The 25,034-nt window shown below is 51.0% G+C and overlaps 1 protein-coding gene across 3 annotated transcripts in view; it reads right to left on the bottom strand.

The window, feature by feature from the left end:
• The window catches only part of SSUH2 (ssu-2 homolog), an 82,833-nt gene that overhangs the window by 16,105 nt on the left and 41,694 nt on the right, over positions 1 to 25,034 (bottom strand). For 2 of the 3 annotated variants that reach the window (XM_032650053.1, XM_032650054.1), the window contains exons 1-3: positions 9,376 to 10,750; positions 1,439 to 1,537; positions 1,115 to 1,220 (exon numbers count right to left, since the gene is read on the bottom strand). In XM_032650053.1, coding sequence (XP_032505944.1) covers positions 1,115 to 1,220; positions 1,439 to 1,537; positions 9,376 to 9,538 — 368 coding nt within the window. In that variant the 5' untranslated portion in view covers positions 9,539 to 10,750. Of the gene's footprint in view, positions 1 to 1,114; positions 1,221 to 1,438; positions 1,538 to 9,375; positions 10,751 to 20,632; positions 20,728 to 25,034 lie in introns of those variants that run through there. The other variant, XM_032650055.1, reaches the window with a different exon arrangement.

Below are 25,034 nucleotides of genomic sequence, written 5' to 3'. Positions count from 1 at the left end.
CCTCTGGGACCCTGACTTCAGCCAGAGGAGTTGTGAGTTAACGCTCAGGGGAAGACCCCAGCCGAGAACCTTCTGACAGTGGCGCCCACAGAGACCCGCCGTGAGCCCGCTGGACGGCAGTGGTGCAGGCTGGGAGGGCAGACTAGGAAGGACCCTTTCTCAGCCCCCTCTCAGGACACCTCTCCTCCTCCTGGAAGACTCCCCTGAGGCCCAACTGCCCTGTCCCTCCTCGGCAAAGCCTTCCCGCCACCGCCATGAGCTGAGGCCCCTTCCTCCGCCCTGCCCCCCATCTTCACATTCTTCTCCACGGCAGCCTGCCTCCAAATGTAAGCCCTCACCAACACACGCTGTGTCGCCGACACCCCCGGCCCAGCGCACAGAGGGGCCCGTGTGCCCACAGACAGTGCACAGCAGATGGAGGGCGTGGGCGCAGCAGTGGCCGGGACGACTCCACAGAAGAAGGGGCGTCTGCAGGCACGCAGGGAGGGCGGCCAGGGAGGAGAAGGGAGGTGGTCCAGGCAGCAGCGGGGCCAGAAGCACCAGGAAGGCACCCTCGAGGGCAGGACACGGCCACCCTGGACCCAGCATGGGCACGGCTCCTCCTGTCTGCACAAAGCTGGCCGGACAGCCGGAGATCTGCCCCGAGTCCTCCAAGCAGGCGGACTTTCGGTAAAGGGCGAGATAGGAAATACTTTAGGCTTTGTGGGCCACGTGGCCTCTGTGTCACCACTCAGCTCCTCTGTCACGGTGTAAAAGCAGCCACAGACAGTAAGGAAACAAAAACACATGGTCGTGTGCCAATAAAACCTGATAGACAAAAAGAGGCAGTGAGCTGGATCTGGCCCGGGGGCCGTAGTTTGCAACCCCTGATCTAGACTAGAGTTTTCAACCCTGGCTTGGTAGCCAAACAACCTGAAGAGCTTGGAAAAATACACACTCCCAGGCTCCATCCCTGGAGACTCTGATCCACTGGGTCTGGAGTCCTGATGCACTGTCTGGGTTGAAATCTGTGGCCCCTGAGATCCCCGAGGAGGGCTATCGGGGGACAAAGGTGACCTGAGGATCATCTCGCGTGATCCCACGCAATGGCTCCGTGGGGGCTGCCAGGGCTCACCTGTGTTCCAGAAACGAAGACCAGCACCTTTGTTCCTGGGGCCTCCCCGGGGCCTCCGAAGGTGGGAAGAATATCTGGCATCCTGGGTTCCAAGACTGGCAGCATCCTGGTCGTAAGTGGAGATGGACGTGGTCACAGAATGTCCATGGACACAGGGCCTATGCCCCATCCTCCCATTCCCTCCCAATGGCGACAAGGGGCTTCCCAGGGCCCCCAGGGGACAGGGGAGCTCTCCCAGCCCAGCCTGTTCCAGAGATGCCCGCACAACAGCATAAGCCCCAGGAAGAAGCTGCGGGACCCAAGCCCCCAGGGACACAGACTCACTGTCCCCTTGAAGAAGGCAGTCACAGCTGGGCAGCCTCTCCAGGAGTTCAGCCGGGGGCGCCAGAGGACTCTCGGCCTTGAAGCTGAGGTCCATCACACCTGGGGAAGAACGGGCAGTGCCAAGCCTCGGGGAGGAGGGGGTCGAAGGCGACTCCTGTCAGCTACCGGACGGGTGAGGGCAGGTGCATCGTAAAAAGGCTCACGGTTTCAGTCCGTCTCACTCCGGCCCCCTCACGACACAACATATTTGTAGGGCGGCCAGCAATGGGGTTGGGGGTATGACAGTAGCAGCGGTAATAATGAGACAAACATTCGGAAGGGCAGCTCCTATCTGCTGGGCACCTACCCTGTGCTAGTCAGCGGGACAGGTGCGGTATAAACAGTATCACATTCCCCAGCCCTAGGAGACAGACACCGAATAACAGATGGGCACACTGCTGCTCCTCTCATCAACAGACAGGTCTCCGTTTTCTCCCCTTGAACCCGGGCAGGCTTGTGACCGCTTCACCAGGGGAACACGGCAAGCAAAGAAGAGACTGCAGCTCCTCCTTCTGGCCTCCTGAAGCCGTCCCTCTTGATGCCTGAGCTGTCAGGTAAGACATTAGACTCTCCCACTGGAGAGGCCACGAGCAAATGCCCTGAGACTACGTGGGGAGGGGCCCAGTGGAGCCTGGCCTTCCAGCCACCCTGCCGAGCCACCAGGAATATGAACAAAGCCATCTTGGACCCTCCAGTCCAGAGCAGCTGCCTGCTGAATAGACTGAGGGACCCCTTCATGGACTGCATGTCTGCATCCCCCCAAATTCCTATGTTGAAACCCACAGCCCCAGGAGAGCTGGGTTTGGGGTTTTTTTTTTAACATATTAAAAAAATATATTTATTTATTTATTTGTTTGTTTCTGGCTGTGCTGGGTCTTCATTGCTGCACTTGGGCTTTCCCTAGTTGTGGCGAGCAGGGGCTACTCTCTGTTGCGGTGCGAGGGCTTCTCATTGCGGCAGCTCCTCTGGTTGCGGAGCACAGGCTCTAGGTGTGTGGGCTCCAGTAGTTGTGGCATGCAGGCTCAGTGGTTGTGGCTCGCGGGCTCCAGAGTGCAGGCTCAGTAGTTGTGGTGCACGGGCTTAGTTGCTCTGCGGCATATGGGATCTTCCCAGATCAGGGCTCGAACCCGTGTCCCCTGCAATGGCAGGCGGATTCTTAACCCCTGCACCACCAGGGAAGCCCTTGGGAGGGGATTCGGTTTAAATGAGGTCTTACGGATGGAGCCCATGATGGGATCGAGGTCCTTATAAGAAGAGAAAGAGGCTAGGGCCCTCTCGCTCTCTCTACTATGTGAGCACCCAGTGAGAAGGCAGCTGTCTACAAGCCAGAAGTGGGCCCTCACCAGATGCCGGGTCTGCTGATGCCCTGACCTTGGACTTCCCAGCCTCCAGCACTGTTAGAAATAAATGCTTGTTGTTTAAGCCAACCCAGTCTACAGTATCTTTGTTACAGAAGCTTGAACCAACACAGACCCTAATCAGTTACACATGGAGCACCCACCTGAGCCCTGTTGAAATTTCTGACCCACAAAATCATGAAATATATTAAAGTGGTTGTTGTTTTAAGGCACTGGGATGTGGGACAGTAGGTCACGCAGCTTCCTCCATCAGGCAGTCTTTACTCTGAGACTCTCCACAGACCCACGCAAGACTTTCTTGGAGGCACACCAGGGTCTCAGGCTCCCCTGCTGCCCCCTCTCCTCTCACAGGTGTCTGACCTACACTGTGGTCCAAAGACAGTCTCTGCCTACGCCGGCCCCCTCTCCCCCCTTTCCCTTCACAGGTCTCCAAGGGACGTCTGGCATGTCTCAGGCCATCTTGGTGTCCGCTTCTTGGATGACCCAGACTCACACACCAGCACAACCGTATTCTACCAATGTGACTCGCGCAAGATCGCCCAGCCAGTGAGTGATAGAGTTGGATTCAAACCAAGGTTCTTCTCTCTCCAAAGCTGGTGTCCTTTTCCAAGTACTTTTTACAAGGCAAACCCTATGGAAGAAGCACTGATTATATAACTGTTTTTAAAACCTCATCTCGATCTGTCAGGTTGTGACATCTATACATAGGGACTGAGACTCCAAGTAGGAAAGCATAATATTAGAACTGGCTCCTGGAAACTCAGGACTACTCACGAAGCACCTCCCACACCTGATGCCTCACCCCACCATCCCACCTGTGGAAGGCAGGGCGTCTAGCTCCACTTGACACGAGGAGTCTGAGCCTCAGAGAGGTTACTCCAGTACTCCTAGGGTGCACAGCGCTGGAGTTAGAGCAGGCCAGAGGCTCCTTGCTCCAGTTCCAGCCCAGTGGGCCACCTGTCAAACCTGTTCCGTGAAGTCCCCAGGCTGGGGGACAAGGATCCCTCAACTGTGTCTTTCTAGTGGCCAGTTGACCATAGGAAGTTGACTTTAAAAAGTGAGCTGATAAACGGTCAGTGGAAGGGGATTCTCTCTACATTAAGTCACTGAAGGCCACTTGGGTCAAACTTCCAGCTGATCGACCTCATCTCCGAGATCCTCCTGCTTTCTGCAGCTCTCTAAAACCTATAGCTCTTTATCACTACAAAAAAATAAAGATATTATGTCCTGTTCTTTAGAGTTTAATAAAAGCAGAGGCCAGAAGAATAAGTAGATCTTGTTCAAAACCGGAACAGCTTAGGCTATCTGGAAGTAGAGACAAGACGTTGGACGGTGAAGAAGCCTGAGATTCTGGCATTCATGGCCGAGGACGGTGAGGGAGGAGGCGGTGTCATTGAAACAAATAAACAACCCTGCTCTACCACCCCTCTCCCATGAGGGGTGCACTTGTCCTCTGATAATAAGCACTACATATGCGTCTCTAAGGTTCTGTCTCCTTGCAGGAAACTTCCAAAGGAAGCTGGAATAGAAGAACGTTTGTGAATATAGAGTACCTTGCTTATCTTTGTAAGCAAATGATTCTGCCAAGAAGCAGGTGAGAGCCCTGGGACGCACGCGAGTGCGATGTAAAGCTGCAACGCCTGCCAATGTGTCCTGAAATCCCCGGGATGAGATTTCCCCCGGAATTATTCCTCGAACCTTGGTTCTCAATATTGTTTCGCTTCTAATAAGTTTATTAGCATGCTCTGCTACTCTGCCCACCAGGGACCCAGGGATCAGCAAACATTTTCTACAAATAGCCAGGTGGTAAACAGTTCAGACTACGGGCTGTACAGTCTGTCTTAGTTACCTCGGCCATAGCACCCTGAAAGTAGCTATAGACAAGTGTGGCTGGTTCCAATTAAAGTACAAAACAGGCGGTGGGTCAGCTTTGGTCCATGAGGCGTATTTTGCCCACCCTGACCTGACACCCACCTGTGCGGGGTGGCTCTGAGGGGGATCCGGAAGGTGGCGGCTGGAATTTGAACCTGTCTGGGGCAGGGTCCATGCAGTGTCTGTTAGTGCAGTTAAAAGAATTAAACGTGAGGGGCAGGGTTGGACTGTAGCCAGGGTGGGGATGGGGGTGACTGCACTCAGAATCCCTGGGCATTGTGTTTAGGAACCTGGGCTCTGATATGCTGCCTTCTGAGCCAGGTAACACATGGCACTGTGCCAGACACTCATCCTCCCAGCACTCAACTCCTCCAGCTGGGAAAGAGAGCGGGTGGTATTAGGGCCCACCTAACGAGACAATGTGTATACAGCTCTCAGCCCCAAGCCTGGCATGTAATAAATGTTCAGTCAGTGCCTTGGACCAAGGAGGGCGGGTCTTCCTCTTTCCTGGTGCCCCTTTAAGCCAGTGCACAAGAGTGAAAATGTCAAGCGTGGAAAGAAAGGCAAGGCCATCACAGCCCCCTCCCCTGGGAGGGCCCCCGCCTGCCCGGAAGTCTTGTCTCCGCTGGGGCATCAGTACTCCCCCAGACAAGAAGACGCCACGTGGCTGCTCTGTCCTGCTGGAAACCCAACAACAGTGCAGGAAGACGGGAAGAATGAGAGGTGGGGCACTCAGAGCTCCATCCATCAACTGGGAGCCACAATGACCTCTGGCAACTCATCAGAGCTAAATTAAACTCCCCATTATGGTGTGGACAAAAATAAAGGCCTCCAGGCTGAAGCACGGGCAGACACGTCATTTCCTGGGCAGATCTCAGTGGGCACAACAGGAATGCAGACGTCACGGGACATTGTGTGGCGCCCAGCGTGGGGTGCTCCGAAGGGGGCCACCAGCCGCGTCACCGTTTCCACAGTGTTGGGCTGAGTTCCAGGGTGGCCGTCCAGCTGGACCACTGCCCCCTAATTCGCCCACTGCCTCGGTGAGGGACGCTCCATGATCTCTCTTGCACCTCATGACAACCACTATTTTCCCCATTTAGTAGAAGGACGAGATGAGGCTCAGGGATGTGATTTGAGACAGCAAAAGCTCACAGGCGCATAGCAGAGACAGAAACAGTACTTAGAACTCAAAGCCTGACTCCAAGCCCCAAGGTCTCGGGTGAATACCCCAGTGCTCCAGGCACACACGTCAAGTGGTTGCCGAGAGAGCTCTGCAAAGTGCCACCCAGGTCGTGTTTCTGCTCACCAGACGCCAGCTATTTTTCTTTTGTATAGGAAGGAACTTTTCTGGTGGAGAAAGGCACAATTCGTGGATAACCCCCTTATCTTTCTCTTTTTTTTTTTTTTTGTTGGTACGCGGGCCTCTCACTGTTGTGGCCTCTCCAGTTGCGGAGCACAGGCTCCGGACGCACAGGCTCAGCGGCCATGGCTCATGGGCCCAGCCGCTCCGTGGCATGTGGGATCCTCCCGGACGGGGGCACGAACCCACATCCCCTGCATCGGCAGGCGGATTCTCAACCACTGCGCCACCAGGGAAGCCCTATCTTTCTCTTTTTAAAATGCCATTTCCTTGATTTCAGGTGATCAAAGGAGTGCATGTCTCTTGCCCCTGATTAATCATTGTTAAAGCACTGAAATCCGACAGAGGTGGTGCTGAAAGTGACTTCCAAGTGGATGCAACACCCAGAATGTCCCCATCCATGCCTACTTTGGTACCAAACTATGTCACTGGAGGAAGATATTCTCTCTCTGAAGTTTCCCCACACTGTAGACTCAAAAACTAAGGGGACAACACTTTAGTGACTGGGAAGGGTAACTCAACTGGCTAAAGTGGACAACCATCTCTCACTTAAGAAGGGACATTTAAATTACAGAAGTCAGGCTTCCCTGGTGGCGCAGTGGTTAAGAATCCACCTGCCAATGCAGGGGACACGCGTTCAAGCCCTGGTCCAGGAAGATCCCACATGCCGTGGAGCAACTAAGCCCGTGTGCCACAACTACTGAGCCTGTGCTCTAGAGCCCGTGAGCCACAACTATCGACCTTTTGTGCCACAACTACTGAAGCCCACACACCGCAACTACTGAAGCCCATACGCCACAACTACGGAAGCCTGTGAGCCTAGAGCCCGAGCTCTGCAACAGAAGCCACCGCAATGAGAAGCCCGCGCACCACAACGAAGAGTAGCCCCTGCTCACTGCAACTAGAGAAAGCCTGCACACAGCAACGACGACCCAATGCAGTCAAAAATAAACAATAAATAAAATAAATTTATTTTTTTAAAAAAAGAAAGAGGGCTTCCCTGGTGGCGCAGTGGTTGAGAGTCTGCCTGCCGATGCAGGGGACACGGGTTCGTGCCCCCGTCTGGGAAGATCCCACATGCCACGGAGCGGCTGAGCCTGCGCGTCTGGAGCCTGTGCTCTGCAACAGTGAGAGGCCCGCGTACCGCAAAAAAAAAAAAAAAAAAAAAAAAAAAAAAAAAAAAAAAAAAAGAAAGAAAAAGCTTTAAAAATGAATAAATAAATTACAGAAGTCCCATAGCAGCCTCCCTTTCTGAAACCAGAAGAAAACTTTACTTAGTTTCAGATTTCGTCAATCTTGTTTCTAAAAACTTTCTGGACAATCTCACACCTTGCAGTAGGCCCTAAATGCCGGCCTGAGGTTTGATTATGTTGGAAACCAGCACATAGGGTGACCATACGGCAGAATCAGAGGTTTTAGAATTTTAAGGGAACTAAAAAGAGTTCACCTTCCTCTTACCTTGCTTACCAAAAAGCTTGATGCCAAAACAGAAACACCACGGTGGTAATATTTTCCATTAATAGCAGTTTAATTTTAAAGCTCTCGGGGACACAATCTGATAATTCTATAGAGTCAACATTTACTCCATGCCTACTCTGGGCTAAGTGATATATTAGGCACTTTACATCCAATTAATCTTTTACCAGTTCTGCAAGATGACACCATCTCTATTTTTATTGGGGGAAATAAAGCTCAGAGAGGTCAAGTGACTTAGGCGAAGTCACCCAGCAACTAGGAGGCAGAGCTTGGATTTGAATGCAGATCTGACATAACCCATGTCTACTACAACAAACTCCAAGAATAAACTGAAAGAATGCTATGAGCAGTATTTTTTAAGAGGAAAGACTGCATTCGACTGTTAGTAGAAGCTTATCAGAATAAGACTATGGATACACAATTTCCAATATATCAGAGATCAGAGTCGGTCCTCCTCAAATACATGCTAAAATATCTAGGTACAGTCTCTCACTTCAATATGAAAAAGGACTCCAACAAAATTTAAGCTGAGCTCTCTCAGATTAGCATGGGTTCATTTCATATCCCACTGCAGCTCTGAGGCTTAAAACTCAGAGACACCAGCATTAAGGGCAGGAAAAAGTGTTGGGCCTGCAAAGGACCTTCAAAATCACCAAGTTTGGTAACTCTGAAAATGTACTAGTGTCACGGGCCTCTCTGGGATTCAAGTGAAAGTTGTGGACGCCTTCCCCCCCCCCCCCCCCCCCCCCCCACAAAGCCCACATACAGTATTTTGCCTTCACCTTCATGGTCCTCAAATTAAGGACTCCAGTATTTTGCCTTCACCTTCATGGTCCTCAAATTAAGAACTCCTGACCAATCTCCTTTTACAGATGGGGAAACTGAAGCTCAGAGAGGTTAAGTGACTTGACCAAGATCACAGAGCCAACTCACAGCAGGGCTAGGACTTGAACCCTAGCCTGCCAATTCCCAACCTGATACTCCCCACGTTGTCCATTCCAAACTCACTCTCCAACTTTCTTGTTTTAAAACACAGCACATTTCTTCTTAAAATACCACTTCCTTCTTCATCTCTTTAATTAGTTCTTAGATTCCATTGTATTTCTGTCCCACTAATGACAAGATGGGGTCACCTGGACTATGTTTCCTGAGCAGTAATGAACAAGTGAGCTTTTTGCTAGAGGGAGATCGTGCGTAAAGACCTTTCACTGACATTGCTTTAAAATTAACCTCATCTGGGCTTCCCTGGTGGCGCAGTGGTTGAGAGTCCGCCTGCCGATGCAGGGGACACGGGTTCGTGCCCCGGTCCGGGAAGATCCCCCACGCCGCAGAGCGGCTGGGCCCGTGAGACATGGCCGCTGAGCCTGCGCGTCCGGAGCCTGTGCTCCGCAACGGGAGAGGCCACAACAGTGAGAGACCCACGTACCGCAAAAAAAAGAAAAAAGAAAAATTAACCTCACCTAAGAACTCATGCAACTCTGACTGGAATAAGAATCCTGATGTCCAGGTTCACATTTGGCTTGGGCGGGGGAGGGGTGACTATCAATCGGAGAAAGGAAGGATAGAGAATCTAAGATTTGGACAGTGTTACGTGGTTAGGGAGGAAAGTCCTCACCTTGGTTTTCTACCTTCCTTTTCCACTGCCCCGAGGCACCTAACGGAAGAACAGCCTGCAGGCTGCATACGGGCTTTACATGTGAAAGGAAGGAAGGAAGGAAGGGATGCTCTAGCAGCACAGACGCAGAACCAAGACAGCGCTGAGGGCAGCGGGGAGATTTCAGCTCAGCCACCCATGGAGGCGGGCGCCCCTCGCCCAGACAGGCTGTACTTACTGTCACCGTCACTGAGATCCCTGTCCATCGTCGAGACGTCCAGCCAGGGAAGCGTCTGCCCTCCCAGTGGGCTCAAGCTGCTGGGATCTGAGGGACCACCCCAGGCCCCTCCCAGAACAGCGGGCCCATTGTTACCTGATCTGAATACAACAGAGGGAAACATCTGTGGGGAAGCCCCAAGGCCATCAGAGCGGCTGCTCTGGCCCCCGTCTAAGGGTTCTTGGGGCTCCTCCTCACAAGACCCTCTACTTGCCGGGCTTGGCTGGTGCTCCTGATCACCTGCATCCTCACGCAGCCCTGAGAGATGGGCACTTTCATGGAACCCATCTTCCTGAGCTGGGATTCAGACTCTCGTCTGCTTGACTCTCAGATCAGAGCTCTCGACCCCCGTGCCACATGGCTTGTCTACAGGGAGGCAGGTTCCGGAGCGCTGGGCAGGCGGGGTGGGGGAGGGGGGCAGAGAACGATGTAAAATGCAATAACCGCAGGGAGGTTACCTCCCCAACAGCAAGGGGAGATGCAGGTGGGAGCTCTCAAGTCTTGAGTGTCAACCTCCTGGGCTCGCTGGGGTAGAGTCGAGGCCGGGATGAAGAGGTGATGCCCCCAAGCTGCTCAGCACAGCATGGGCAGAGCCGGCTCCCAACCCAGGCTGCGTGGACCGCTGATGTCAGCACACCAGCCCAGCTCTCTGGGAGACATCTGTGGGTTTCTAAAGGCCTCTTCCTGAGCCTCCTGCATCGGGGCTCGAAACACCTGCAACCCCGACCCTTGCAAGATGACGCAAGATCACCCCTCTCCTCTAGAGGAGTCTAAACCATGAACACCTGGACCTGGGTCTGGACCTGGGTCACCTGCTGGTGGAGGCAGGGTGCCCTGAGCTGGCACCACCTGCACTGCATCCTTGGCAATGATGTTCACAGCCGGGCCTGGAGTTCTCTAGCCAGGACAGCCTCGCTTGGTAGGGCAAAGCATGTACCCTATGCCCTGCCTGCCCAGCCCAGCGATGCCCATGGGATGTGTCACGATGCCCACAGCAAAGACTGGCTGTCGCCTTCACCTGGGGAGTGCTGTGACTGATGTGTCCATGGCCTGGCTTCAATGGTCGCGCTGGGCAGAGAGAGGGCTCCGAGGCGACCACGACGTGCCCTCAGTCTCCCTCTGCTGCACTCACCCTCCTCATTCACCGCCCGCCCTCAGCAGAATGCGGTGACAACCGTGAAAGCAGTAGTAATAATTTGACAAACGCTTCTTAAATACAGTCAGATGCTTCAACGCCCACAAATAGGTTTTTATGGTTGACTGGAGCACTAAATTTCTTAAACTTGAGAGTTATATAAGTTTCATTACTGCATGTTCAGGACAAAGACCGAGATCCTAATACAGCCTTTACTACCCTTAGACATTAAGCAATGATTTGAAGCCCTTGTAGAACTATCCCCAGGGTAACAGCATTACCATGGGTATGTATGCCTGGGTGTGTATTTTACTCTAAACATAATATGTGTGTGTGTCTATGTCTACGTCTGTGTCTGTGTGTATGTATAGTTGAGCCTAAACACGGTAGATGATAGATAAATACATAGATACATACATGGATAGACAGACAAACTACCTGTGGCTTAACTAAAACAATATACCACTATTACATGCTGAGTACTTTTTAAGAAACAATATATGCATGCCCAAAACCCTCCTCAGCATTTGAAAGAAAGAGTCGTAGGAAATTATTAAATGGCAAATAGAAGCACAGAATGGTAAACAGAGCTGAGTACTAAGGGGTCCGGAAGCCTTGAGGCTGCAAAAAGGCAGACAACCGTGAGTTGTATCTTAGGAACCAGGGAGTGTTGATCAAAGGCAGTGGAAGTCCCTTGCTGCACACTAGTTAGATCACACAGTAATGGGATCATAAACATCTCTTAAAATACATGGAAAATGAACAAACCAACTGCTAGACCTTTCTAATCTTGCTTAGGCATCAAGACAGGAGTGCTGTCTGCAACTACAATGGCATGCGTGAGTGGCTCGGGCCAGACAATGTAACCATCACCACCTAGTATTCAGATGTCAGGAGAAACGAGCATCATTAATTCTAGGCTCCAGGCCAGCATGAAGCTAATACTGGTTCCCACTTCCTGCTGGTATCAGAGGGGCTTCGGGGAGGGAAAGAGAAGCATCAAATGCGTTCCGGACATTTTACAGTCATTCTGTATCAGTGCTATCGATATCAAGAAGGGGGCGCTTCGAGCTCTTCTTCCTGAACCGGTCCACAGTAGTCCATGGATATGATCCATCATCACACTTTTCAGGTCTTACACATGGTTAAATACTCATGAGACATTTGTTGAATGAACGTAACTGTCTAAGAGCTAACTCTATCCATTTATTGCTGTCTGAGAATCTCGTTTGTTCTTGGAAATAAAGGCTATTTGATCTCATAGTTTGGTCTCTGAGTCCTGAGGGTACCTCATGGCTGTGGGAATCGTGTCAGGGCAGTACAGGGCTCTAGAAGAGAAACCAGAAATCACAGTGCCTGGCTGAGAGAAATTCCTAGAGGTAGGGCTCAGCCAGCACCTGCCAGCATTTACAGGGTTGTCACGAGGAGGTGAGTCTCAGGACACTCATCCTACGAGCAGGCATGCTGGGAGCTGATCCCGGACGGGGGACAATTTCAACTTATCAGTGAGAAGATCTGTCTAGCGACAGATCCTTCCACCGGGTTGGGCCTCTCCAAGGAATATTAAAGCAGAAGCTTGCCGATAAAACAAAGTGGGCAGTAGTAGAACCCAACAGTTTATGACTTCAGAATCAATGAAAACTGGGTTCAAAATTCAAAGGTGGATGCTTCAGCACTGCAGTCCCTTTTTGGAGCATCCCCAGAGGACAGTGGAAGGGAATCCTCCTGGCGGGGAAAATGCTGAACAGTGCACCTGGCTGTGCATTCTGCCTGAAGGAAGAAATGGCCACAGGTAAGAGTCTATACCCCTGTTGTATAGCACAGGGAACTCCACTTCGCTCTACAGTAGAAACTAACACAACACTGTAAAACAACTATACCCCAATTAAAAAAAAAAAAAGAGTCTATACCAATTTATAGGCTATTGAAAATGGTTTTGCTGGATGGTCAGGAACTTTGGAAGGAATATCACTGGAACACTGATGACAAGGAGGTCTGGGAAACAGGTATATTGACAGGTTTCTCTGAATGGGCAAAGAATATGAAAACATTTGTATCCCGTGTTAATTCTCATCAAAGGGTGATTCAGCAGAGGAGGATTTCAATCATCCTTTAAAGCTGAGGTGTGACCCATCCCGTGGGGACCAGTCAGGCTCCCTCTGCAGCCACTTCTGCCATTGCCTAGTGGGTCACGGTGGAAGGGATGCAGGTCATGCATGGGCTCAGCAACATGGGCTTTCAATCACCAAGGCTGGGCTGGCTACTGCTGAGTGCCCAGTCAGCCAGGAGCAGAGACCAACACGGAGTCCCAATATGGTGACCAACCAGTTAGCTGGTGGCAGGTTGATTACACTGAACAGCTTCCATCATGGAAGAGGTAGTGCTCTGTTCTTCTGAAACGGACACTCCGAATATAAATGTGCCTTCCCTACACACCATACTTCTCTCATCTCCAAGACTCTAGCAAAAAGAGCAGAGGCTGCATCCCCTAAGATGAAAGAAATCATCAGACCAGTCTGGATGAGAGACAGAGGTTTCTGGCAAGTAGGTCTCATGTATAAGCCACCAGGAAGTTCACCAGATGCTCCTTCAACAGTTCAGGAAGTGCTTATTGTGTGCCCAGCCCTGAGAGGTAAACCAGGTAATTCCTGCCCTTGAGGAACTCCTGGTATTAAGTGGGAGACAAATTCATAACCAGGTACTTAAAATTCAGAGGCCCAAAGGCGGCAGCAGAGGAGCAGACAAGATGTTCTGGAACATCGAGGATCAGGTATTACGTTGGATACACACATTGGCATGGCAGTGGCAGAAAATGCACCGCCCACTAGGCACTCGTAACACCTCAACTGTCGGGTGAGTACTGGGTGAACTTCCTGGTTACTTAAACATCAGACCTCCGTGTGGGGGACCCCTGCCCCTCAGCCAGTCTGGGCTGTCGATCACTTTGTATCAGAGGAGGCCGCTTCTGACAAGCACTGGCCCCTGCTTGCCTCCCCCTGTGACTACACCTCAGACCCCCGGAGGCCGTGGCTGGTTTTCCTCCCATCAAAAGGGCAGCTACCCCAAAGGGCAGCCACCCAACATGGTGTTTGTCCCTGGCTTCCCAATTAATCTGCTGGGGCTGGTCCCAGGCTCTTGTTTCTCAGTCAATCAACAGGAATCACCAAGGGGCTTGTCAATATTACACATTCCCAGGCTCTGTCCCCAGAAATCCTGATTAAGTAGGTCTGAGGTGGAAGCCTGGACTGTGTCTCCTTTTATAAGATCTCTTGATGATTCCAACTCAGGTGGTCTACACTTTAAAAACCACTGACGTAAGCAAGAGCAGAATTCAGCATCTTAACTTCTTTCTTACAAGTGTCATTTCAAGATACAATCAGTAGCAGATTAATGAGGCTACCCGCCATCTACCTGTCTAAGATATTTTTCCTTTTTATGGGAGGCAGTTTCTTGGCCTCAAGATGAAGACATAATATTGGGTTAAGCTCTTTAGTGAGATCATTCTCCTTTCAACCCACAGGTTTTCATTTTCCTCCCTCAAGGGCACAAATCTTGGGACTTCCCTGGTGGCGCTGTGGTTAAGAATCCGCCTGCTAATGCAGGGGACACGGATTTGAGCCCTGGTCCGGGAGGATCCCACATGCCGCGGAGCAACTAAACCCATGCGCCGCAACTACTGAAGCCCGCGCTCCTAGAGCCCGTGCTCCACAACAAAAGAAGCCACGGCAATGAGAAGCCCGCACACTGCAACAAAGACCCAACACAGCCAAAAAAATTAATGAATTACTTTTTTTAAAAAGGGCACAGATCTTACAGGGGTAACAGCAAGCACCACAGTGAGAACAGGTGAAGCTTTTTAGAATCACCGAGCGTTTTCAGATGTTCTCTCATTTGGTGGCAGCCTCAACCTGAGCCATCCTAGGACATTCAAATACAGAAGCCCTATCTATTTCATGTCTCCTCTCCTCTTCTGAGCCCAGAGAGCCGCCACAACCACATGGTGAGTTGGTGGCATCAAGAATTCACCCAGAAATTCAAATTATTCAGTATTCAGCCATTCTACACGTAGATAAATAGAAAGGCTCAATTCCAGTCAAAGCAAATTGTTTTCATGAAGGTGGTGGTGGTTATACAGCACTTTACATTTTTTTATTGTGCACGTAACATAAAATTTACCATCTGAACCTTTTTTTTTTTTTTTTATGCAGTACGCGGGCCTCTCACCGCTGTGGCCTCTCCCGCTGCGGAGCACAGCCTCCGGACGCGCAGGCTCAGCAGCCATGGCTCACGGGACCAGCCGCCCCGCGGCACATGGGATCCTCCCGGACCGGGGCACGAACCCGTGTCCCTTGCATCGGCAGGCGGACTCCCAACCACTGCGCCGCCAGGGAAGCCCCATCTGAACCATTTTTAAGTGTACAGTTCAGTGGTATGAAGTACATTCACACTGTACAACCGTCACCACCATCCAGCCACAGAATTTTTTCTTCATACCCAGCTGGAACTTTGTACCCATTAAGCAGTAACTCCCCAATCCCTGTTCCCCACAGGGCCTGGTAATCACCATTCAGCTTTCCATCTCTATGAATCTGACTACTATAGGTATCTCATATAAGTGGAATCGTACTGTATTTGTCGTTTTGGGGCTGGCTTATTTCACTTATCACGTAGGGTCTTTTTTATTAACATTAATTAATTTATTTATATTTGGCTGCGTTGGGTCTTCGTTGCTGTGCACGGGCTTTCTCTAGTTGCGGCGAGCGGGGGCTACTCTCCATGGTGGCACGCGGGCTTCTCACTGTGGTGGCTTCTCTCGTTGCGGAGCACGGGCTCAGGCGCGGGGGCTTCAGTAGTTGCAGCATGCGGGCTCATTAGTTGTGGCGCATGGGCTTAGTTGCTCCACGGCACGGGGGATCTTCCCGGACCAGGGCTCAAACCCATGTCCCCTGTACTGGCAGATGGATTCTTAACCACTGCACCACCAGGGAAGCCCCTCATATAGAGTCCTTAAGGTTCACCTATATTGTAGCATGTATTAGAATTTCCTTCCTTTTAAGGCTGAACAGTATTCCTTTGTATGTTTATATCACCCTTCCATGGACAATTGGGCTGCTTCCACCTTTTGGCTACAGCAAATCATGCTGTTAGGACCATGGGTGGACAAATCTCTCTTCAAGACCCCACTTTCAATTCTTTTGGGTATATACCAAGCAGTGGAATTGCTGGATTGTACCGTAATACTATGCTTAATGCTTTAAAGAACTGCCATGTGATTTTCCACAGCAACTGTAACATTCCCACCAACAGCGCACAAGGGTTCCAATTTCTCCACATCCTCACCAACACTTGCTTTCTGCTTATACAGTACTTTACAGTTTACAAATTATTATTACCTCCACTTGACAGATATTTTTAAAAGGCTCAGAGATGTGACGTGACCTGCCCAGGATCACACAGTAAGGAGCCAGGCTGGAGCCTCCTAACTCCTGGTGCTACATTGTCCCCCTGCCACACAGCACCATGTGAGCACTGGCTCCAAATCCAGTCTCACTCTTTCCAGATGTGGGTCTTGCTCCACCATCTACAGAGCTCTCACCACTCACTCACTTGTCCATCCAGTGAATACTCCCTGAGCACCTACTAGGAGCCAGGCCCTGCCCCAGACCCTCTCAACAGCCCATGTAAATAAACCTGAATCCACCCAGAAACCCCAAGGGAGCCAAGACTGCCCAACAAAGGAATTCTACCCCACAGGGCCTGGCAGCTGCGATAACATTGTTCCTGGCTTATCGGCAGGCGGGGTGGATGGAGACCAGTGGTGCCCATGGCAGGAATCGAGGATGGAGGGGAAGAGAATGGTCTTGACACAAATAAGAAACTTGCCCACGTGGGAGGTTCCTGGAACACTGCACCCAAGCACCCTCCTCTCCCTGGGAGCCAGGGAAATTGGCACAGCCCTTCAGGGTCAAATCATGAGCTCCTAACTGCAGTGACAGAAAAGGGATTGAGATCTTTTGAAGCCTCCCAAATGCCAAGGATGAAGGGAGATGCTTTCATAGGTGTCTTCCCACCTAAACCCTTACAGAAACATGTAAGGTAGTTATTCTCTTTATAGGTGAAGAAGCAAGGGCTCAGAGAGGGTGAGTGACTTACCCAAGGTCACACAGCTCATGTATGGCAGAGGCAGGATTTGAACAAGATCTGTTGGCACCAAGGCCCTAATGTAGACTACCAACAATTCCACACATTACTACCTGTCATTGTTAGAATCTGGGGGAAGAGAGAATGATGAGGTTTTCACTGACCTGGCTAGAAAATTGCTCCACCCTTGTAAGCCTGGCTACCCAATCAACCAAACAAGTAAACCACAGAGGAAAGTTTTCACGGAAGAAAGTGAAACTCTGAGGCTGTCAATTCCCTGGCCTTCAGAAGGTCACTCTTCCACTTTCCCTTTTCTCACGGAGTGATGATAATCTGAACCTCTGTCTCCCTGAGCCGGATGCCCCTGGGTTCTCCCTTCCACCTCCTCCGGGTCTCTGCTCACCATCCCTTACCATCTTGACTTAACTGAGGCCCCTCCTTCAAGTCTCTAGAACCGGGCTGTCTCACTTTACAAAATTCAGCTGCAGAAACTATGGAACACAAAGGAAAACTTAACCTGGAAGTCGGACGCATCACAGCTGCTGGGTTCCATCAACCTTGACTCTCCAGGGAACCCCAAACTTGCCAACTCTTGTAACAGACCCTGGCGTGCCACTGTCTTACAAGGCCCTGGCCACGTCCGCCAGTGGATGGGGGGTGGGGGTCGCTGCGCCGCAACCCCAGGTCCCTCAGGACTTACTCCCCAGCCTGGGGGCATTGCCGCTCAAGGGCCAGAGGGGACCCTTCTGGAATGGCCCTGGGCAGAAGGGAGCTGCCCGGCCCCAGGGCATGCCCCACCCTCCGGAGGGGCCCAGGTCCAAGGACCGGTCCATGCAAGGCCGGCTTGCCTGAATTCGGGGCAACTCTGAAGAGGCCCCCGACTGCGGCCCCTGAGGGAATCAGCTGAGGCCTTTGCTGTGACTGCCCTGCAGCTCCAATCCCCCCCCCCCCACCACGGGCCTGCCGCCTCTGCTCCCTCCTAGGACAAACGGGATCCCCAGAGGGCCGCCCTCCATCCGCACACCACCACCCCCTGACCCCCTCCCCAACCCGTCTCTAACTCTGGGGGCCTGGACTCACCTTGTGTCCGTCAGCCCTCACTCCTGGGTGACCTCATGTCGCTCCCTGGCCACCGACGACTTCCAACTTTGCACCCTCCTCTGAGCTCCAGGCCCCTCTCCAGCTGGGACACGTCCACTCAATGTAACAGACTCTCCAGCTGAACCCCTGGCCTCTGTCCCTCCAACTCCCCGCCTGCAACTCCCCTCCGCTCCCCACGCAGAAGGTCACATCTACTGTCTGGGTCACGTCACAGTGTGGCTGCTTGCTCCCACTGTGTACACTGCGCCCCTCCCCCTCCTCCCGGGGTCCTGCTGCCGCTGCTTGCCTCCCTGCACCTCTCCAAGCCTCTGCTAGACACAGCCCTCAGACGCATCCTTCTATACCTGCAAGTCACGTGACGGCCCTCCTCTGTTCAACACGCCCCTGGCCGCCATCTCACAGGTCCTGAAAGCTGGGCCCTTGCCGTAGCCTGAGAGGGGCACCCTGCACCCCTGCATCGTCCCTGCCCTGGTCCCCACTATTCAGTCTCCTCCTTGCTCCAAAGCCACACCAAGCACAGTCCCACCTCAGGGCCTTTGCACTGGCTGTGCCCTCTGGCTGGAATTCCAGATCCCACAACTCGCTCCCTCACCCCTTTTAGGCCTTGGCTCAAATGCCACTTTCCCAATGAGGCCATCCCTGGCCTGCTACTTAAAATTGGACACCCCTTGGGGCTTCCCTGGCGGCACAGCAGTTAAGAATCCGCCTGCCAAGGCAGGGGACATGGGTTCGAGCCCTGGTCTGGGGAGATCCCACATGCCGCGGAGCAACTAAGCCCGAGCGCCACAACTACTGAGCCTGCGAGCCACAACTACTGAAGCCTGCAAGCCTAGAGCCCGTGCTCCACAACAAGAGAAGCCACCGCAACGAGAAGCTCACGCACTGCAATGAAGCGTAGCCCCCGCTCACCCCCACTTGAGAAAGCCCACGCGCAGCAATGAAGGCCCATCGCAGCCATAAATAAATAAATTTATAAAAAAAAACAACTGGACACCCTGACGCCACCCTCACCAACTCTGCAGCTCCCCAGTCCTACTTCCTGCTTTTCTCTCTCTTCACAGCACCTACTACTGTCCCACACTTTAACTATCTTACTGTTTGAACATCTGTCTCACCACCCTATAATCAGGATATAGGATCCATGAGGACAGGTTTTTGTCTGTTTTGCTCCCTGCTGCATGCTTAGCACCCTGAACAGAGCCTGGCGAACACCAGGTGCTCCACGAATGAATGAATGAATGAATGGACGCACAGTCAATATTATCATGCAGTAACTTCATCATCCCATCGTTCTGGGCTCTGAGAAGATTTCTCAGATGAGTCCGTTTCATCTATGGAGCGATAGCAAGACAAGGAAAGGAGAGACGACTAGTGATTTTTAAAGATCAGTTTGTTTGACTTTCTGGACTATGACGCTTTGAAAAACAGAGGACCCTGGTCTCACAGCGCCTCGTTACAAGGACAGCAGGAGGAAATTCACTGTGACCCTGAGGCTTCACTGCTCAACTAAGGATGTTTCCCCAGAAGCTGGGAAGGAGGAAAGCTCTGTCCCCACGGGGTCGGAACACAGACGGGTGACAGCTCGAGATCCATCCCATGGCTACAGCTCCAAAGGACATTTCTCACGGAGCTCTTTAGCAGGTCCAAGCAGATACGCCACCTGGGTGCTTCATATTCTACCAGCCAGAACCAGCTTCTGCAGCCTGGTTGCCATATGCTCTCTGGGCTAGAACCTGGGGGAGGTTTTCACCCCTGCCTCCTGGCAGGCAAGGAGGACAGAGTGGTGTGTTCCCAGCAGAAGTCCCAGAATCTAACCTCATAGCACAAGGCTGCTGCTGCCAGCAGTTCCCTCCCTTCCTCCTTCCTTCCCACCTATCCAATCCACCTGTCTCCACGACCAATTTGGAATTTTTAAAGGCCAATCTATTTGGTCACTTACATTTTCAAACACAAATTCAATTTGCCCTGTGAGGCGCCACCAGCTTTCCAGGCCTCAGGACAGCTCCTCCCCCAGCCCGTGTGACCACAGAAGGGGCTTCCACCGTCAAGGCTCCAGGTCCCGCCTGCACCTCCCTGCACGGCCCCAGCCAGGGCTGGGTAACAGCTAGGGGGTGGTGGTCGTCATTGTTGGGGGTGAACACGTGCTGGCATCTCAGAAATCCTCTGGTCCTACCTCCCCATTCTACACGTGGGAAAACTGAGACCAAAAGAAGGGAAGGGACTTGCCCAGGGTCACGTGGCAGGGAGCAAGCCAGCGACCAGGATTTCTTCCATGACAGATATGCCTCGCGCTTCGCCCTGCGGTCCCCCAGACATGAAGTGGCTTCTGCGGGCCACGCGGGGAGCTAGGAGCAGGGTGAGGCGCTGGAATCAGGTAGGTACCTTTCACTCATCATCAGTAACAAGCTCCGACCCCTGCAGAGACCTTGGCAGGTGCTGGAGCCATTAAGTAACAGCAGACACATCCAGCTGCCTCCCGCAAAGCCGAAAGTGGCAGAAATGATTTCTCCTCCACCCCCTGATGTTGGGCTCCCATCTTATGTCAGCTGGAGACACAGTCCTGAGGAAGGACAGACGTGCGGCCACGGCTCTAATCTAATTGCCTTCCTCCCCAGGCCAGCCCCTCCCTCCTCGGCCTCTTCTGGCCCCATGGCTCCACCATCCCCCCCACCCCATGCCCACCCCCCCGGCCACACACACTGGAAACCTCTAGCTTTCCTCATCTCCTGCCTCTCTTCGCCCCCGACGCCTCCTGCCCATCTCTCCTGCCCCATCTCGGCCACGCCTTCCAAATCCTGGCCGCCACCACCCCTCCTCCCTGGGGCCTGGGCCCCCACTCACCTGCTCTGCAGCGCCAGCCCGGGAGCCCGTCTAAACCATGCACGTGCGCTCCGCAGTGACCCCAAGGGTGGAGATAACCGGTCCACCGCCAGATCCTGGAAGGGAAACCGAGTGATCAGACGACCCTGAGTAGTTTAGGGTCTGGAGAATGCGACACAAGACTCTTCCCTTTTCCTGCTGAGTCACCCATCCAGCCCACCTCAGCCTCTTCTCCCTGGTCTCCTCCCCAGCCCTGCACCACTACCTCCCTGACACCCGGCGGTCTCAGGTGCTCTGGGAAGGGCTCAGCAACCTTTTGGATGTGGAATGTAAATGGCTTCACCGGCTCTAGATTCCTCCAAATAAAACCACCACAAGGCCAGCAAACCTTTGTATCACTAGTAGCGGCCGCGTTCCATAGCATAAGCTCCACGCTTGTAGCATCTACCAAGACTCTGTCTTTTTCTCCTACTGATGGGAGTCCCTCTCCCCGAAAGGAAGGATGGGAGAAAGGGGGGAAAGAGGGGGAAGGATTGGAAGTTCCTTTCTGCCACACTTCAGTCTGAATAAGTTTCCTGCTTCAAATCTTCTATGGCTCCATATCACCCACAGAATAGAGTCCAAATTTTCAGTCTGGCTCCCAAGAGCTTTCCCAGCGTTATCCCTCACACCTTGCCCTGACCCACTCACGCCCTGAGTTCTCGGGCGCGCTACACTCCTACATGCCCCCAACAGCCAAGCTCAGTCACAACGCCAAGACTTTGTGCATGCAGACCCTTCCATTCCTAACGTTTTCCTCCTCCACTCTCTGCCTGTCAAATGCCTGCTCAGCCTCCAAGGACCATCTCAGATGCCCCCTCCTCCAGGAAGTCACCCTGATTTCCATGGGCAGAACCAACTGTTCTATCCTCTGTGTCTCCACAGGGCCATTATTTATGGATATGAGCATGTGACTGCCTCCCTGACACCCTGGGACATGACATCTCCCTGAGGTGTGTGTGGGGGGTGCCAAACTGGGTATCACTTCCAGAATGGCCATCCTGAGGCTCGTCCATGGCACCTTGCTTCCAAACATCAAACCTGACTTAGAGAAAGAATCCACAAAGAAAATTCAGGACAACAGCCGCAGGAATGGACAAGGCTGAACACATTTGTGGGTCTAAACTGAGAACCACAAATGGAGATTTAGGGCCATACAATTCAAAACCTGGACCCCTGGAGGGGTTCAGCCTTAATCACAGACCCCAGAGCAGGAAGGGGGGACTTCAGATATCATGTGCTCCAAACTTCTCACTTATTTGCCCCTTTTATTTACCTTCCCTATCTATCTATCTATCTATCTATCTATCTATCTATAAAGGAAATACCTTGATGCTGTGGAAAAAAATCAAACCTACAAAAGATTAAAAGTTAAAAATTAATAGACCCGCCCCACCCATGAAAAAATGCTCAACTCCACTAATCATCAAGGAAAAGCAAACCAAAACCACAAAGAGATATCACTTCACACCTGTCAGAATGGCCATTATTAAAAAGACAATAAATAACAAGCATTGGCGAGGATGTGGGGAAAAAGAAACCCTTGTGCACTGCTGGTAGGAATGGAAATAGGTGCAGCCACTGTGGAAAATGGTATGGAGATTGCTCAAAATATTAAAAATAGAACCACCATATGATCCAGCAATTCCATTCCTGGGCATTTATCCAAAGAAAATGAAAATATTAATTAGAAAAGATATATGCACTCTACGTTCATGTCAGCATTATATACAATAGCTAAGATATGGAAGCAACCTAAGTGTCCACTGATAGATGAATGGATAAAGAAGACGTGGTAAACATATACAATGGAATATTACTCAGCCATAAAAGAGAATAAAATCTTGCCATTTGCAGCAACATGGATGGACCTAGAGGGTATTACACTAAGTGAAATAAGTCAGACAGAGAAAGACAAATACCGTATTCTTTCACTTATATGTAGAATCTAAAAAACAAAAGAAATGAGCAAACATAACAAAACAGAAACAGTTATAGATACAGAGAACAAACAGGTGGTTGCCAGAGGAGAGGTAGTTGAAATAGGTGAGGAAGATTAAGAGGTACAAACTTCCGGCTGCAAAATAAATGAGTCACACGAGTCACGGTATGAAATGTACAGTGAGGGGAACATAGTCAATTACTAAGTAATGTCTTTGTAATATCCTAACTAGACTTATGGTGGCGATCATTTTGAAATGTATAAGAAAAAAATCACTATGTTGTGTAACAGGAACTAACATAGTGTTGTAAGTCAACTATACCTGAAAAACAAACAAGCAAACTCATAGAGAAAGAGATCAGATTTGTGGTGACCACAGGCAGGGGAAGGGCGGAGGGGGAACTGGATGAAGGTGATCAAAAGATACGAACTCCCAGTGATAAGTACTAGGGATGTAATGTACAACATGATAAATACAACTACCACTGCTGTATGTTAAATATGAAAGCTGTTAAGAGAGTGTTAAGAATCCCATGAGTTCTCATCAAAAAAGTTTTTTTTCTTTAATTCTGTATTTGTATGAGATGATGTATGTTCACTATGCTTATTATAATAATCATTTCACGGTGTAGGTAAGTCAAATCATTATTCTGTACACCTTAAACAGTGCTGTATGTCAATTATATCTCAACAAACCTGGAAGAAAAACAAAGAAAAAATTAATGGTCCCCACCTCCAATGTCCATATATAATTTATATATAGATCTGCATATAAATGTACGTGACCTTAGAGCTTTTATTATATTTTTACTAAATGAGATACTATAAATATTGCTCAGCACCTTTTATTAAAAACAAAATACATCATGGATCTCCTTCTGGGTCAGCACACATAGTTTTACCCTGTTCATTTTTTTACTGTTGTAGCAAATTTTACATTTATGTACACTTACCAGGGTTAAGTCCAGGCACCGGGCTTGATACCAATAACAGAGAAATGACTGAAATATTGTTCATGAGTCTTTTGCTTTTATTGTTAATCATTTTTAGTTGGGCAGGTTTTTTTCTTGCTGTTTTATTGAAATAGAACATGCGCCATAATAATGCACAAATTTAAAACACACAGCTCAGTGAATTTTCACAAAGTAAAGGCACCCACGTGACCAACCGTCCATTCAAGGACAGAATGCGACCGGATCCCAAAGCCCTCTTGCGCCTCTTTTTGGTAACCACTCCCCTGACTTGTAACACCAAAGCTCAGTTGGCCTGTTATTGAACTTTACACACTTGAATTTATACGACAGGGACTTAGCATTAGTCATCTCAGGCTGCCGTCACACTAGCCTGGTGGCTTACACAACAGACATTTATCTCCCACAGTTCTGGAGGCTGGCAGTCCGAGATGCGGGTGTCGGCATGGTGGGCTCTGGTGAGGACTCTCTCCCTGGTGTGCAGACATCTCCGTTGTATATTCACATGGTGGAGAGAGAAGGGGGGCAAGCTCTCTGGTCTCATCTTTCAAGGGCACTAATCCCATCATGGGAGCTCTAACCTCATGACCTCATTGAATACTAATCACCTCCTCAAGGCCCCACCTCCAAATACCATCACATGAGCATGGCTGGTGCTTCCATGAACGGATCTGGGCCTCTTTTGCGTCTGGCTTTTTAAAAATTATTTATATATTTATTTATTTGGCTGCATCCGGTCTTAGTTGTGGCGCTCGGTATTCGTTGCAGTGCAGGGGCTTCTCTCTAGCTGTGTTGCACTAGAACACCCGAGCTTAGTTATCCCGCGGCATGTGGGATCTTAGTTCCCCGACCAGGGATAGAACCCGTGTCCCCTGCATTGGAAAGCGGATTCTCAACCACTGGACCACCAGGGAAGTCCGTGTCTGGCCTCTTTTACACAACATTACACTTGTAAGAATTATCCCTGGTATCTCAGCCCCATTCATTTCTAACATTTCATTGCATCCCGCTGTAGGGATGTACTGTGATGTATTCAACCATTCTCCTCTTGATGGACTCCCAAACTGTTTCCTACTTTTTTTTTTTTTTTTTTGCGGTACGCGGGCCTCTCACTGTTGTGGCCTCTCCCATTGCGGAGCACAGGTTCCAGACACACAGGCTCAGCGGCCATGGCTCACGGGCCCAGCCGCTCTGCGGCTTCCCGGACCGGGGCACGAACCCGTGTCCCCTGCATCGGCAGGCGGACTCTCAACCACTGCACCACCAGGGAAGCCCTGTTTCCTATTTTTTGCAATTACGAAAAGCATTGTGATTTTTAAAAAATCCTTATACATATGCCTGCATTGGCTGTTTCCACATGTTAAATGATTAGAAGTAGAACTGTTGTAACTACCTCACTTCACACACAGATGCCGGGACTCAGGGGGAAAACGTGAACACCTCAATGTTTCCGTGGGTGACCCCCCCAGGT

The sequence above is a fragment of the Phocoena sinus genome, chromosome 11 (genome assembly GCF_008692025.1).
Source record: "Phocoena sinus isolate mPhoSin1 chromosome 11, mPhoSin1.pri, whole genome shotgun sequence".
Taxonomy (NCBI): domain Eukaryota; kingdom Metazoa; phylum Chordata; class Mammalia; order Artiodactyla; family Phocoenidae; genus Phocoena; species Phocoena sinus.
The sequence above is the reverse complement of the archived record's forward strand: the minus strand, read 5'-3'. Positions and strand labels throughout refer to the sequence as shown.